We start from the raw sequence: 16596 nt of genomic DNA on the forward strand, positions 1-16596 counted from the left end.
CTAGACAGGAAGAAGGTATAGAAATAATTTCAACTATTTAAAAAAGAAAAGAGAGGAAGGGGAAGGCAGATAATGAGTGCTGTGTAGAATAACAAAATTTTGGATCTTCAGTTGACACAGGAAATATTTAAGATAGAGGATACGAAACAAACTTTTAATATGGTAAACATAATATGGTTCTATATGAATAAATAAAGATACCCCAAAGAAACAAATTTATCTTTCTGAAGTTTAAAAATGAAGGAAAAAAAAATTAAAAACATCAGAAATATCCCACTGGGTCAAACTGGAGGTGTTACTCTAGTTAATGTGTCTCTCATGGTGCAAACGGGATTCTATTCAAGAAGCACATGAACCCCACTGCTTGTTCACTTTTGTTGTCTTTGTGCTCTTCCAGCATCAATGTTCTTTAGGTTAGCAACCCCAAAGTATACACTCTTGCTTGTTCTCTTCAATATTTCTTTATGGACCTGTTGTCTTTGGATTTGTCTAGTCACATATGAACCTGCTGGCTATGTCTGCAGCTATTCTAAAAGTCCACAAATGCTTTTTTTTTACTCTCTTTCAAGTTGTTCCCCTATGTCTTTCATTAAATGCTCCCTCATTAACATGCTTGGGAAGCTCTCATCCTAAAACCTTGCAAAGGCAGAACCAGAAAGGGGAAAGCACTCAGATACTTGTGCAAGATTCCCATGCATCAGATCTTGCAGAAATTTGCATTTTATAATCCAAAGAGGGTGCCTTCAGAGTTTTTAGGAAGAAAATTACTGTGATACAATGAGACAATCCTTGTAGTATTCACAAAATTCGAATCTCCTCAGCATTTTTGCCTCCTTAGGCACACTTATGCAATGTAGAGGAAAGAAGGATTTTTTTCTGACTTTAATTCACAGATGTTTTGTGCTAAATTCCACAGCTGTGACCAGAAACTGGACAACCTTGTTAGCAGGACAGCCACAAAGTAGCCACAAAGTTTGGTTTTGATTATAACATCTGTTTTTCTTCTTGAAGCCTGTTCTTTAAAATTTGATGTGCTCATGTAATTGCAATGTAGTCCACTGCCCTGCACTACCTCCAGTGAAGGGGGTTTGAGACTTTGCAGATGAGGAGAAGAGAGACAGACAGACTGACAGAGAGACACAGAAGCCCACAGTATGATAAATGATATCACTGATGGACTTTTCTGTCAGTGTATATGAGTTATTGAATGCTTAAGCAGAAATATTACATGTTTCTTCTAACCCTTATTTCTCATAAAACTCAACAACTAAAAAGATAACTGGCATGTAATTTTTAGTGGCCATATATGCTTTCATCTTCTTTTCTATTTTGTTTAAAAGTCTGTAACAGAAATACAAATTAAATTCCCTCCAGTGGTGTAAATTTTCATATCTCAATAGGTAGATGGAAGGAAAAGATTCATAGTTCATTTACATTTCTGTGAATCCAATATTTTTTGGAAGTGGCTGGTGTTTTGGAAAATATGAACAATTGGGGCAGGAGTCTCGTGTTCTTCTGGCATCTGGATTTTGGAAGTCTTGAGCTCTCCTTTTCTGAACTGCAGCCTCTTAAAACTGTCTTAAAATAAACATGACTCAAAATGAGGGCCCAGGAACTACTCATAGCTTTTGAAAAACTGGTTGTTGGTTTTAGTAGTCTCAAAATTACTACTTTCAGGGCTTGTTTACTGCTTTTGGGCATGAATTTTAGGTGTTTCCTGAGTGACACTGCTGCACATTTATAAGCAGGCATTGTTGGAACAACTGGACAAGGGCACCTCGTGCCGCTGTCCACCATTCCTGCTGATGCTGGCTGCCTGCTGGGAAGCAGTGTGAGCTTGGTAGGGCCAGGAAGAGGACATAGGGCTGCTGGTCAAGGCAGAGGGATCACAGAGATTCCCCATCCATCCTGTATTCAGGAGTTGCTGAAGAAAGTGCAGTGAAAAACTTTGGGAAGGAGGGCAGGAATCCAGGCCTTCCCTTCCCAGTAGAGCACACCATGCCAGCAATGTTGAGGGCTTTGATTTATTTTTCTTCTTTTTGGCCCTCAGCATTAACCTTATTGTATGGTTTCTGAAAGGCAGAGAAAGACCTACCACCTTCTGTTCTCTTCAGAACCCTCTGATCTGTTCAAATCAGAAAAATCCTCCAGACTGCCCAGTGACAACATCTTACATGCAAGTGACATTAAACCCAGCCAGGTCAACTTGCCTTATGAGGAGCTCTCCAGAAACAGCTGGAGAGAATTGTTACTTGAAGGCAGATACCTGAGCTATTTAAGAAGTCACCCTGATGGCTGAACCATTGTCTCCATTTCTGAGTTACTCCCCTTGGCTGTGCTGGCTATTCCTCTGTTCCCTCACAATCACCTTTTCATTTCATTCCAAGATGTTTGAAGTTTGGAGGTAGAGGGAATGAAGTGCAGGTTTTCAGGCTCCATAGGAAAATCCTAATACCTTAGACTCAACCATTGCTGATGAGCACAGGGTAAAGGAAAGGTACTAAAGAAAAGAGGATTCCTCCTTCGCCTAGCACATCTGTCCAGCTGTGTGTTAATGCATCTGCTGCTGGTGTCACTGTTTTCCAGTAAGAACCTCTTGCTAAGATGACATCTGTCTCCTCTGTTGTACTTTACAATTTTGTCAATGCCTGGCTTAGCATCCTCTTTCTGGATACTGCTTGTACAGTGTGAAGACAGATGTAGACAATGAGGAGATCTCTAGGAGGTAAAATCTCTCCTTTTGGTGGAGGCCATTTTAATTTATGTAGGGAGGGGAATAGCAAGTTACATACTTCACGTTTAAGCACTGCCCTGCTTGAGTCATACAATTGTCTTTTTACCATGTAGGCTCAGAAGGACTTTACAAAAGTTTTGAACCTGGACTTGCAAAGATAGGTGTCGTTGTGCATGGTCAAATTGAAAAAAAGTCAAAAAAACCCCAAAATTAAACCTTTATTTCCAAAGGCTGCTGTGTGCTTGGAGCTGCCAATGAAATCAGTCCACTTATTTTTTTCTTCTAAACTGACTCATCTGAAGGGTGAAAGTGTCCTAGGTTTTAACCACTCACAGAGAAATAAAATACTTCATCTAAACTGTTTGCGTGTTGTGTTTGTTGATCTTGGTGAATTTGACAGCATCTTCAGGATGGTGCCGTCTAGTGTTTGAGTGTATGAGGTGAACTCACAGGGTATGTGTGGAAGCAAAAAACACCAGGGTGTAGTAAAGAGGCTTTGTTTTCCACCTCATCTGTGGCAGTGTAATTGTGTGGTTTTTAATGAACAGACCAGAGTAGTTACACTTAGCAATGTTTGTTCACTAAAAAGGAAAGGGGGTGTTAAATCATTATGTTCTTTGATGAATGGCTTGTACACTGAAGAATAAATTGAACAAACTGGCATAGAGCTCAGTGAACATGAAATCAGCTATTAGAAGAAAGCTTGTGAACAAATTCTAAGCCTGATATGCATCTTTTGATTAATGTCCTATTAATCATCCATAGTGGCTACCTTAGCTAAGTCGTGCTGTAATCATTCATGGTTGCTTACAGGAACACTAGCAGGGACTATAGAGCTTCAATAACTGAATATTATTACTGATTTCTCCCTAACTCTTGCTGTGAACAATTACTGTTTTCACTACATTTCTGCCTCCCTTTATTAGAAAGAATACAATGCAGAATGAAAAGAGAGTTCCTCAAAGACCAGTAAAATTCTCCCAGGGTATTCTTAATGATATTCCATCCTAAATGGGCAAACTGTTGTAATGCAGAGTTCTCACCAGGAATAATAGTAATGTAATCACATTGAAGCTGTCTTTTTATGGATTATAGTAAAACAGACAAAATGTATAGTCATATTAATGAACACAGAATTTCTGAAGAATTATTACTTAAAATGGTTGAAATGATTTTGGCTTTTTGTATCACAGTATTTTCAGTTAATGCACTTAACAGCAACAGCAATTAAGACTCCAGACTGTTAATTTGGACAAATTGACATTGGAAGAAGCCTTGATTTTTGGAAGGTATAATGCCCACACCCCTCTCTTCTGAGACAAAATGTTTTCTATTCCTGTGGCTCTTTTGAACTTGAACTCTGGTAGTTCAGTGTATTTTTTTTTAAATCAATGAATATTCTTTTTCTTTTTTTTTCCTTTATGATTGGAAGCTATTGGCAAATATTTTCAGGAGGATCTCTTACTCCTGTGTGTGAAGATTTAGTTCCACACCATTTATTTCTCAAGTGTGACACAAAGCATGCTTTTGCACTACCCACAAAATAGGTCCTTAGATGGCAGTGTAATTTCCCCCTAAGTCACTGTGGTCTGGGAAATACGGTGAAGTAATGAAGTGATGACAGGTATTAACATACATAATGGGCTTTAATAGACATTTAATGTTGTTTAACTGGAAGAAGGAGAAGTGCTTTCCCATTGGAATATTTCTACATTGGAAGTCATTGATCACCGATTTCAGAGGGGAAAGGTTAATCCATCAGTTTCTGTAACCAAACGGCACTGATGGAAATTCTTTAGGTGACATTCTGGATGAACTGAGCTTTCCATCTTTGCAAACAAATGAGTGATATGACAAGCATGGTGTTCAGAACACATTTAACCAATTGATTTTCTCTCCTCTTATAATAAGATCTAGAGACTTATGAAAAAGCGTAGCATGAGCCAAGATTAAAGGAACTGCTTCATACACACGAACATAGGGGAACTGCATTATCAATAAAAGTACTATAAAGCATGTAGGCACCCATTCTTTTTCTTTATATAAAGTTTGTTATTGCAATAAATAGCTGTTATTGAACTACCTGCCTTCTATTTCACTTTTTCTGAATTTTATTTTAGTCTGCTTTCTGTGGTTTCCTGGTAGAGGTTATGAAAAAATGTTATGTTTTGTTATGGTACCATTTTTATACTCACTAGTAAATCCAGGGTAACTCTGGATTTAAAATCAGGATTTATCATCCTTTGGGGCAGGAAGAAGGATATGAGGGGGAGGGGGAAATCTGGCTTCAAGTAGTTTAAAGGTATCAAATATATTTTAAGGTTTTAATCTGTAAAGTTCCTTACCGTAATGATCCTCATCTTTTTCCTCCCTCTTCCCTCCTTTTTCTCCCAAATTCAGCCCTGCTCTGAGTTTCACATACCCTCCTACACCAGTATCCCTCCAGCAAATGCATCAGCAAATTATAAGTCGTCAGCAAACCCTAGGTTCAGCCTTTGGACACAGCCCTCCACTCATCCATCCTGCTCCAACTTTTCCTACCCAGAGACCTATCCCTGGCATCCCCAGTGTCCTGAACCCTGTCCAGGTCAGCTCTGGACCTTCTGAGTCCACACAGGTGAGAGACAACAAAAGAAACCTTTACTTCCCATTAATTTAAAAATTAAATAAATGGCATTGTCTCGCTGGCAATTAATCACCACTGTCACTGAGACCCTTTGATAACAGCTTTCTTGTAGCTCCAGTGTTTGCAGTCACTTTATTATGAATCACAGGAGTGCAGTTGGTGCAGTTTCTGATTGGAAGTGTGTTTTTTAGTCCTCATAAACATTCCAGTCTAGTGCAGCAGCTTCTTGTTCCATACTGCCGCTCCTTGATCTTATACAGGAAGCTAGTAGAGGTGGGGAGTAAGAAAAGGGGCAAAACACATCAAAACAGCAATGTCTTAAAGGTTAGCAGCTTCACCTTCAAATCAGGCTGTGACCCTAGGATATACAGGGTCATATTCTGCCCTCCTTGTACAGCTGTGAGTAACCTGAAGCAAGTAATTGTGTGAGCAAGAAAGTAACTCAAAGACAGAGAAGAGGATTGAAGTTTTTTTCTCTGATTTGTACCAAACTGGACTTACTGAGTTTGAATTAATCATTTCAGTAAGGTGTATTTCTCAAAAGCTGGGAATGAGCAGCAGTGAATCAAGCCCCTAATGTGGAGTTTATCACAGTTTGTGATTTGCCTGTTATTAACTAGTGCTGTTTGTTTCTAGATGACCTGGAATAGGTTATTTATCAGCCTGGAAGCTGTTTATCTCCTGGCTAGCTTTTACAAATATAGAGGAAGAACATACTGCTGTAGAAGACATATTGACTTTTTTGTGGGGTCCCTGCAAGTTCAGATATCTCTAAAAGATCTCTGGATTCCTACAAGATCCATTTGCAGGTGTAGATAATGGTGTTCAGTCGAGCAGAACAAGAGAAAAACAAGATTCTGGCCTGCTTATGTCAACTATTTTGCTATTAACTTGTGAGAATCCAGGACTTCATCTAGGATTTTTTGGCTGAGTCTCATGCTAGCATTCAGTTCTTCTTCCTATTCACCTATTATAATGGGAAACATAGTGAAGAAGCTGAGATCTTGTGTGAAGATATTAAATGCAAAACCTTTCCTTCGAGTGTGAAGAAATAAATGTTTCTCTTGTGTTTCTTTGAGCATGAAGGGATTTTCCTTTTCAAAATTGCCTTTCCAAAGTTGTCATTATGTGGAAAATCACCTACCTCTCACTGCTCTGACAAAACTAGCACTGGTTTGTAGCAAGGAATTGCATCAAATGCTCCCCTTCCCACTCCCTCCCTGCTCTGCTACCAGGCTGAGCAATGCAGCTCTTCCATGAGTTAATGCTATGTAATTGAAGAACAATGTTATTGCATATCCAATTTAATTAACAGTGCAGCTTCTCCATACAAAGTTGCTGAGCAGATGCTGCGTTATTTTTGTTTGGAGCCGCATATTTATCACAGTCTAATTTTGTCTTCTTCTGGGGGAAAAAATATCCCCCCCTGCCTGCAGCAGAATAAACCCACAAGTGAATCTGCAGTGAGCAGCACAGGAGACCCCATGCACAACAAGCGCTCCAAGATAAAGCCTGACGAGGACCTCCCCAGCCCAGGAGCAGGAAGCATGCAGGTATGGCAGCCAGATTCCAGTCATGAGCCTTCCCTCTTGCTGCTGGAGTGAAAATGCACCTTTCCTGTGGCACACAGGTTTTCAGGCTCCTTGCACTTTGTGTACTGCACACACAGGCAGCCTCTGCTCACAGTAGCCAGGGTTCAATGGGAGCAGCTCCTGGGGTGCAGGGTCTGTGGCAGGATGAGGGCAGAGAGGAAGGAGAGGATGGAGAGGCACCTCTGAGCAGTCAGAGCATGCTCAATGCTCTGTTTGCCACGGAAAAGTGAACAAGAGACATTCAGGTCTTTATTAAGGACATGTTTTCTGTTCAGCAAAAATACTTAAGGCCACCTTTACTTTTCCTGGGTCTTAGTGCTGTACTGCACTGAGGCCCTTGTGTCAGGCTCCAGTCTCGTTTGCAGTACTTTCTATACCAGTTAATGCCTCTGGTTTTAGTAGAGTGACTCTTGATTTACAGTGACTCAGGGGAGATGAGAATCAGAGCCTCAGTCTTGTGAGTGAATCCATGAAAACAAAGCAGAGGTCTGCCTAAATCCTTCAGCAGGTTTGAAATGGAAAAATAGCAGGAGTGCATAATCTGAACCAAATGTTTACACTAACATCTGACTCTTACCTCAGCAAATAACAAGCTGGGGAGAATGATGCACCCTGATGAACTGGAGGTGGGAAATCTAACCCCAAAATTAGATACTTTTGCTCACCCCTTTTATGCACATGTAAAGGGCAAGAACAGACTAACAGGTAACTCAGAAATTACCAGTCTGCTCTTGAAAAGGTTGTAGCATGCAAACCTGTTACTGTTCTAACAATGGAAACACACTGGATTACTGGTGATCCAGTTTCTGTCCAACCCTAGTACTAAAATTAAATTCCAATTAATTCAACTATATTGAATAGTGCCTTTCACATTAGTGGTGCCACTCAATCATGAAAGCCAGGTGCACAAATAACAAGCTGCTTAAATAAAGCCTGGCCATTATGATTTATTTTTAATTGAAATGTAAAGGGTACAAAGAATTTATTTTACATGTATAGTTTGCAAATGGCTTCTGGCTTATCAGGCCGGTTTCGGGCTTCTGTATTTTGTAGAATGGAGTAGCATAGTGGAGTGAGAGTAAAATAATCCTCCCTCCCCTGCCTTCTCCACACATACACACACCCCCATCATCTTTCTTTTAATGCTGAAGTAATTCACTTTTCTTCCTCCTCAGTTTCAGAATTTCCTCTCTCTTCTTCTCACCCCTGTTTTTTTCCTCTCTCCAGGAACAGCCAGAAGGAATGACCTTGGTAAAAGAGGAAGGGGACAAAGATGAAAGCAAACAGGAGCCTGAAGTGGTCTATGAGACAAACTGCCACTGGGAAGGCTGTTCCCGGGAGTTTGACACGCAGGAACAGCTAGTGCATGTAAGTTAATGGTATTCAGGAACTGGGTTTTAAAACTACCTGACCTTTTTCATGGGGGTCAGCTTCTCTGACCCTATGCTGAGTCAAGTTTCTTAGCTAACAGAGCTGCAAACTGGAGAGGGGTTTATGAGTTTCTGAGAATAAAGAAAACTCGAAGCCACAGTGCTTGACCTGTTCAGTCAGCTAAAGCTTAGTGTAAAATTCAATAAAGTCTTCCACAGAGATTGTAATGGCTCTGATCCTGTAAGCCAGCAAACGCTATTTTGAGTTAGAGACTTTGATAGTTATTGAGTAATAGTAAGCTGGACATGAATGATTATTAACCTTTAGCCAAGTTTGATTTTTTTCTCCCCAAAGGGGCTGTAACAGTAGAAATGGGTGAGGGGAATTTTTTCCCTTCCCTAAGAGAGGTTTTGCTATCAATTTACTGTTGTGTGTAAACCGAAAGGGATTATTTGGCTAAATACATGAGGACTGAATTACTTCCGTCATTTTAGCAAAGCAAACTGCAGAATCTTTTCTGTACTACATCAAATATTAATTCTATCTCCCTTGTTTTTTATTCATCTCTGCCACCTCTCCCAAATAAACAATTTGTACTGTTCGGTAGTATTGTAAGATAGAAAGTGAGCAATCAAAATTCAGACGAGAACCTGACAAGTACAATCCTTTGCAGTTCTAACCTTCTTAACTAGCAGCACCTCTCCTATTTACTGGCATCATAGAACACATTGAATACTCCAAAAAAAAAAATGGAATTCCTAGTACAGAATAGAGAGGAACATTCTCAGCAAATGAGCAGTGTGACAGAATTGTATTTAGTTTAGAAAACTGTTTAATACTTACTGGAGATCATGCAAAATCTATTTGAGAATGTGGCTAGTACTTCTGAAATAACTAGTTAAAAAATCCACTTTTTCACCCAAAATAAATAAAAAAAACCCCACCATATATTTCCAAGCACTATGCCAAATGGTAAGCTTATCCTGCAAATCTGACTTTAGTAAAGCAATGTCAGCTTTCACTTGCTGGAGTGTGAGAACCTCTTGGTGTTGCCGTTACTCATCAAGATGTATTTTCAGGTTCTTGTTGTTATTAAGTAGTAGCAGCAGCAGTAACAACAATAATGATAAATGAAAGACTATCAACAACTAAAATAATATGAAAAATGTGACATTTTTCCAAGAATTCTTTGAGACATTTTGCGCACATAATGCCCTAGCATTTGAATAGGGCAAGTTGAAATGTGAGGAGAAACTGTTTTGGTGTAACAGTACCTTTTGGGGAAGAAATGCCATACAAATGGCTTCTGCAGGTGATTTGACACATTTAAATTAAAATGTCAAATGTTGGTTTTTGAATTGAATCTGTGCAAACAGACCAAATGACATCATATGGTGCTCTGCATAGGCACAGTGTTTATATCTGCTAGCAATTGTAAGGCTGAAGCTTTATGAAGCCTGGGAAACCTTTCAGTATTCAGAAATTATCCCAGTGATGATGATAAATAATATACACAGAAATATATGAAATAAAATAGAAATTCAGAATAAGGATACCCTTGGCAATAAAAAAAGAAAAAGGATTTTTTGATGTTCCAGGTCTAAAATTTAATGGAAGTCCTCTAAGCATGTTAGCTAATAGCTTGTGTTTTGTATTTTAAAGTGAATTAAATTGACAGGGTGGTAGTTGAGTTCTTCTGGAGTGTAATTTTAAAGTTAATTTGTTGGTTTTGGTGGGATTTTTATAGCAAATCTGCCTGCATTGTAATGGTCAACAGCAAGATTGAAAAAAGTATATTTCTTTATGCTTCTGACAAATGGCAACATCTGAAACAAATTTCTCTAGACAAAGAAAAGGAATATAAAAAGTTTTTCTATGACACAGAACTCTTTTTGGCAGGGCTCAGGATTCAGGTGTGTTATGATGGTGTTTAGGTTACAAGGTGCAAGACTTGACTCTATACCCTGAAGACAATAAATTCATCATGGCAACCATCACATTTAAGTAGCACAAATCATGCTGTAGGAGTCAGCGGGATTCAGTGATGGGGCCATGGTTTGTGATTTCTTTTGCTGCTCCGGCAGAGCCCCGCTGGGGGGACTCGAGCGAGTTATTTCTGCCCAGAATTGCAAAGGGCTTTAGACATCTAACTCTGTTTGAAAGCCTGGCCACTCACCCCAGTCTGCCTTTTGCACATTTTGTCTGCCCTTGATTGCCAGAGCCCTCTGATGTACATCTGCAGCAGCTAGGGATGTGAAGTCTGGTCTCAGCAGGGCTTCACGGAAGGGCAGTCCTGGTTTTGCTTAGGTGTGTCACTCTGGCAGAAAGTGTTCTGTCCCTGAGCATTAGGTCCTTGAGAATCTGAGTTGAAAAAGTGGTGTGGCTCATGTATGCCTCCTATCCAAATACTGTAGGTAAATCCAAGTAGATGTAAATTGCTGTAGCTGTGCTTAAATCAGTGTCAGCACAGTTCTGAGTGCTGTGTGTGTGCCATGTGCACATGTGTGCCCAAGCCAGGCACAGTGTGTGTCTCGGAGCCTGTGCACATGCTTGGCTCCACAGCCCTGACACACTGGTAGCAGCTGATGGCCTCATCAAGCCCAAAACCTCTCAATGTCAGACACTGCTCAAGCATGGTAGGAGGAGTACACCTGACACAGGCCTGAGGTCTTTCACCCTGGAGCTCTGGGGCCACGTTCATCGGGCTCTTTGTGCTGTCAGGGGCTACCTGATCTGGCAGCAGAGCTCTGCCACCATGCCTCTCCTGGCTGCACATGCTGCTGCTCTCCTGGTGATCCCCAGCCCACTGTCAGACTCAGCAGGGCCTGAGCTGCTCCAGCTGAGCTTGAAAAGCTTGAAGGCTTGGAAGTAAGATGCTGGATGTCAAAAGTGTAGATAACCATCCAGGTTTGTTGATTCTTCTGTGGGGTAGTAATGACCAAGACAGGGGCAACTGGCATAGATAAAGGTAATAAAGGCTTAAATTGCCCTAGCAAGACTCATCCAGATAACATCTGCCATCTTTCTGTACAGTTGTAACCATGCATAATAGCAAGAGATCAGACCCAGGATGTCCAATGGCACAGGACAGTCTGTTATCTAAGCCTTACTTCCCAATGCACTGAAATTTTGGAGGAACTGTGGTCTTAAGGGAAGAGATGCTGCACACAATTCATGGTATAGATGGCATTACTCCCACTATGTATAAGATGTATACACAAGCACATATGCATTTGTTTTGAAAAAGATAAATATGAGTTCGTATATATTCTGGTCTTTCTGTCGTATACGGATAGCTTTGTTATTTCTTGGGGAACTTTGAGACATAATTTACTTTGCAATCAACTGTGGTTGAATCAGCATTACAAAGTGATGTGTGACTTAGCATGTATGAAATGGTAAAGGCAAACAAAATCTGTATCTAAATATGCGGTATAGCTTTAGAGCAGAAACTGCAGTGTTGTGCAATTTCAGTAGTCAGCATTTGATATCATTTTCTGCATTTCTGTAGCAAAGTCCTGCAGTTATTAGTGTAAAATGTAGGTGCCACTGAAAGTGTTCTTCGGTCCCAATGTTTTCTGGCTGAATTTATAAACAGAACCTGAGCTGCTATGAATAAATAACTGAAAAGCTAATACCTAAAAGAATCGTTATTGAGCCACCCAGAAGGGTCTGACAGTGACATTTTGGCACGGGTGCTCTTATTTTCAAGTGATATGAGCCACTTAGAATTCAGCATGGTTAAATTTTCATGATGCATGCACCAAAAGGCAAGGTGTTAAACCATCAGACGCTCTGCCTTATTTATAACACCTATCCATCCTTCCTCTCCCCCCTCCTTCTCTTACAGTTAATAGAAAGATTCATGATTCTTCATGGTTGTCTATCTAGCGTCTGACAGTACCGACTGCACTGCTAAAGCAAGTCACTATCTATAATTGATATCCTTCTATGGAATAGGGTACCGGCTGCAATTGAAGGGTTTTGCTGAAAGCTTTTAAATCCTGACAAGTTCTGCCCTTGTTCTGGTTGTTGCTGAGCTGCACTGCTGAGATCCCAGGGTTATTTGAAGTTGATGCAAAGGGGCGCGTGTGTTGCACATTAGCAAAGCACAAAGTTGGCGAGCCACGTTAGAGCTGCCACTGCATTCTCCTGCCAGGTAGTCTTATTTACAGTGCACTGCACTCCTGAAAAGGCTGCTTACATTAATGTTTGAAATGTCTATTAGAGGTTCCTTTCTTGCCCTTTTTTCTTTTCTGCAAAAAATTAAAAGAACGATCTTATTTATTTTAAAGCCTCAGTTTGCTGCTGGGGTCTTTATCATTCAGCTGTTTAATTAATTTCTCTGCCCAGCGAGATATTATAATTGGGCTTAGCTGAGCTCAAGTTTGTTTTAAATATGTGAGCGCCTAGAAGCTAATAAGATATTGTATATATTTATAAATCTGCTTTTTGTTGCAGTTTGTCCCTTTTTTCCCCCCAGAAATCAGTTAAGAATAAAATATTGCAAAAGGGTTAGATGCTAAAGATAAAAGTTTACTTAAGAAAATGATCCTTCAAGGAAATGACTGAATTTATTGTTAAATATTAATACAATGGCAATCAGAAAAACACAGTGCTGCCTATTTCTTATCCCCCTTGCTGCGTAGCCTTGATGATAATTATTTTTTATTCAAAAACATGCTTGAAGAACTGTAGAGCTATTTTTTTGTTAGTGTTTTCTCCTGAATTTTGCAGCAATAAAATTCTTTCATTGTTGCTACATCTGATTAGATGAGATCAAAAAGCCCTAAACTATCAGCAGTGGCTTATATTCAGGATTCCATTTGCTGAGGTCTTCCTGCCTGTTTGCAAAGCCTAGTTGACTGGAGCACTCCCCTGGCAATCCCCTGGGATTGTACTTCTCCACATGGTTCCCTTATTGCACCAGAGGGCAGCTTCTTATGTTTTTCAGGTGCCCCATATGTTCCCAAGGCATTACAGTGCACTGAGGGTACCCAAAAGAACCGTTACATGCAATTCTGAGACTGGAGTTTCTTAATGTTCTTGGTCTCTGTTCCTACAGAAAATAAATAGTAGGTTCAACCCTAACCAACAGAATTTGTCCAGCAATCCATGGCAACCTACATAAACCCCAAACTGTGCCCACATCCAATCTCTGCTTAGGTTTTACAGCATCTGTGAGGTGCCTTAATCAATCCTGTGCACCTCAAAACACTTAAGAACATCAGGAGGTAGGGAGAACACCACTCTGAAGGACTAGCCCACTTTACAGTGGGTGATTTTGGATGCCCAGAAATAAGGAACACTGAAAGTCAATAGATTTGAAAGTCTCACTTTCTCTGTTACTGTGCTGGCTTTGGCCTGTGGCTTCTTCCTCAGCTCGTCTCCTGTAGAAGAGCTGTAGGTAAGGACTGGGGAGAGCTTCACCACTCTTCTCTAAACAAAGATCCAGCTGCAATAGGAGGATAAACCAGATTAAAGCAGTTCCCCTGAGTATCAGCTACAGTGCACCAGACCTGTAAGTGACCCTGAGAGTTGCACATTGCCTACCATTGCAGGGGGAGAAACTGCCCTATAAGCAAAGGACCCCAAAGCTGCCAAAGCCAAGCAGGTGTTGGTTGCAGCTGTCTGAGTAGGCATCTGCACCTAAAGGGAGGCAATTGCACACATCTGGCCCAACAAACAGATTATCCTTCATGAATTAGTGGTCTCTTTTCTCTGGGTCCTGGAGGTATGCTTGCAAACTGGTTGTGGGGCACGTGAAGTCCCAGCTTTGTGAAGCAAGTCCCTTACAATCCCAAACGGGTGTAATTGCACATCCCAGTTTGCATACTTCTCAAAATACATTCAGGGATTTCCTTAATATTTAATTCTTCTTTGCAGAGGCAGTTTTTGGTACTTTTTCATTGCAGTTTTGTTTGGCTCTAGCACAGAGAAGCCTCAGCCCATTCACAGGCTCATTGTGCGTGGCAGTGACAGCTACTGCCCTGACAGGTTCAGGAATGTTTCCTTTAAATTGAAAAGAGTAAAGACTAGATAAGAATGTGAAATCCATTATAGTAATCATTTTTTCCTGACGAAAGGAGAATGTTTTACGTACAACAGCAAGGGGGGTTCTGTTGGTGGTTTTATTCTATTTCATCTTGTTTTATTTTTTACTCACTGGGGTCTGGACCCTAACCCATACTTGGGGAAGGAGTGCTGTGGACAAAAGAAATGCATTCTTCAAGTGAGACACGCCCAATGCTTGGGCTGAAAGTTGGGACAGCTTGAAGAAGGCAGGGAGTTATTTCAGTGGCAAGCAAGTGCCATGGGAAGGCTTTTTTCAGTTTGTCCACCCCCTAAATATATTTGATCTTTGTAGCTGTGAGGGTACAAAGGAATAGAAGAACAGATTATAGCGAATAATCATAAGAGACATCTGTACAGAAGTTTTTAGATTTTGAAATCTCTTCCTCATTACCTGTTTAAAGGCTGATTTCTAATTAGGACACCACCTTACTGTGCTGGATTATAAGCTGCTGAGCCCATTCTTTTACACTGTGCCAGAATTGTTGAATTGTTTATAGGCCAGCAATTTATTAGATGGCATAGCAAAGCTGGTAAGCAGCTCTGTGCCTTTGAGAGCATGTTCATTCTCTCTTGGTTTCTGTCTGGGTATCTAACACAGTCTTGTTTAAATTAAGCAAGTCTTTAACCCCCCATCAGAGGTGTGCATGTAAGTGCTGTTGGGTTTTAAGGTTAAGTAACCATAGACAGACCTCACTGCTGTTCTGGAGCCTCAGTAGCCCCCAGGCTCTGGCATGACCCCTGCTTGTGCTTCTCAGCACATCCTTGTTCTGCGTCAGTCACCACCCTGCCCTTTGCCTCCCAGCAGTGTTAAAAGTCATCCGTGCTGCCTTGTGAAGAGATCTTACTCACTGTGGGCTTGACCCAAAGGCCAGCTGTGCTTTGGCTCAGGTCCTCTTAAGCACTCCACTACACAAGTGCATCAGCAGTCTCCCTGCCTGGAGTCTGGCTTTTGATGAATCACAGAGAAGAAGGGGGAAAAAAATAACATGGGGATTTCTTTTTTGATAGAGAAAGGTTTACAACAAAATAAATCCACCCTAATCTGTGAAGTATTAAGAGGGGATTTAGAGAGAGAAATGTAATCATTTTTTAATTTTAATTCCTCTGTAATTAGCATTTCTTTCACAGCATTAAGAAAACTTGTTGTTAGTCTGCTGCTGCTATGGCTTTATGAGTTGCCAAAGTCATTGTCTTTCAATTGGTATCCCTGAAAGAGGTTGTTAAACTATGATATGTCCTTTAAATAACACTTCTTTTTCACTGTTGTAGGTAGGGACAAACAGTGCTCCCCCTGTGCCCTGGGGAATTGCTCTACCCACTCTACCCATAGTGAGTGGGCACTTGGGTGGAAAGGGCTGTGCAGGGCTTGACTTTGGTCCATGCTTTTAATCACACAGCATTATTTAGGTGGTTTGTGGATATACATACTTACTTGAAGTGTTTGCCTGAGAGTTCAGCTGGTGAGCACTTCCAAGTTACTGATATTTTACAGGTGACTTCCAGTTTTGGGGAGAAATGTAGGATAAGAAGCTGCCAGCCAAGTCCCAGGGGAACCCATGCTAACTGACTGACAAACTCATAGGCAAGAGTAAAGCAGCAAACTGAATTGACTCTTCACCTCCTGACTCTTGTTGGCATATCATGGAGAAGAGAGAAAAGGAAAATCCCTCCCTGCCTTAATTTTGCTGCCTCAGAGCTGCAGGGAGGGCTGGGCTTATGCATGGGCTTCAGGTACATTTCAGTCCTGACAAAACGGCCTGGACATAGATGTTCTTTCTAGTCAGCTTTTTCATGCCTTGCTTCTGTTAAGTGCTTTGATGTTACATAGCCTGTGTTATTAGGATGAACCAGTGGGAGATCTACCTTGATGTGCTTGGTGTTTCATGTCTCTGCACTGCTTTTCTCACCCATATTCTACCAAAAAATCTACCTATAGTAAACCAATCCTGGGAAGAATAGAAATCTGTGAGTGCTGACTCATCTGCATGTGGAAGGGCTTTTTCTGAGACAGAAGTGGCAGATCAGCATGTACAAAAAGAGGCAGGGACAGGCAACTGAAACACAGACATGAGTGAAGTTTCTGCATTTGGTTTTGAAAGGGCTGGGCTGTATGGATGCATTTTTGCAGTCTCTATTGTTTGTGTAGCCTCTTTATAGAAAGAAAAAGAAAAATGAAAAGCGGATGAGCCTTTTATCGT

The 16596-nt window shown here is 40.8% G+C and overlaps 1 protein-coding gene across 1 annotated transcript in view; it reads left to right on the forward strand.

Moving 5' to 3' along the window:
• The window catches only part of GLI3 (GLI family zinc finger 3), a 201778-nt gene that overhangs the window by 157765 nt on the left and 27417 nt on the right, over positions 1-16596 (forward strand). The window contains exons 8-10 of the mRNA XM_066557224.1: positions 5135-5351; positions 6797-6913; positions 8180-8320. Coding sequence (XP_066413321.1) covers positions 5135-5351; positions 6797-6913; positions 8180-8320 — 475 coding nt within the window. The remainder of the gene's footprint in view (positions 1-5134; positions 5352-6796; positions 6914-8179; positions 8321-16596) is intronic.

Source organism: Molothrus aeneus, chromosome 1, assembly GCF_037042795.1.
Source record: "Molothrus aeneus isolate 106 chromosome 1, BPBGC_Maene_1.0, whole genome shotgun sequence".
Lineage (NCBI taxonomy): Eukaryota > Metazoa > Chordata > Aves > Passeriformes > Icteridae > Molothrus > Molothrus aeneus.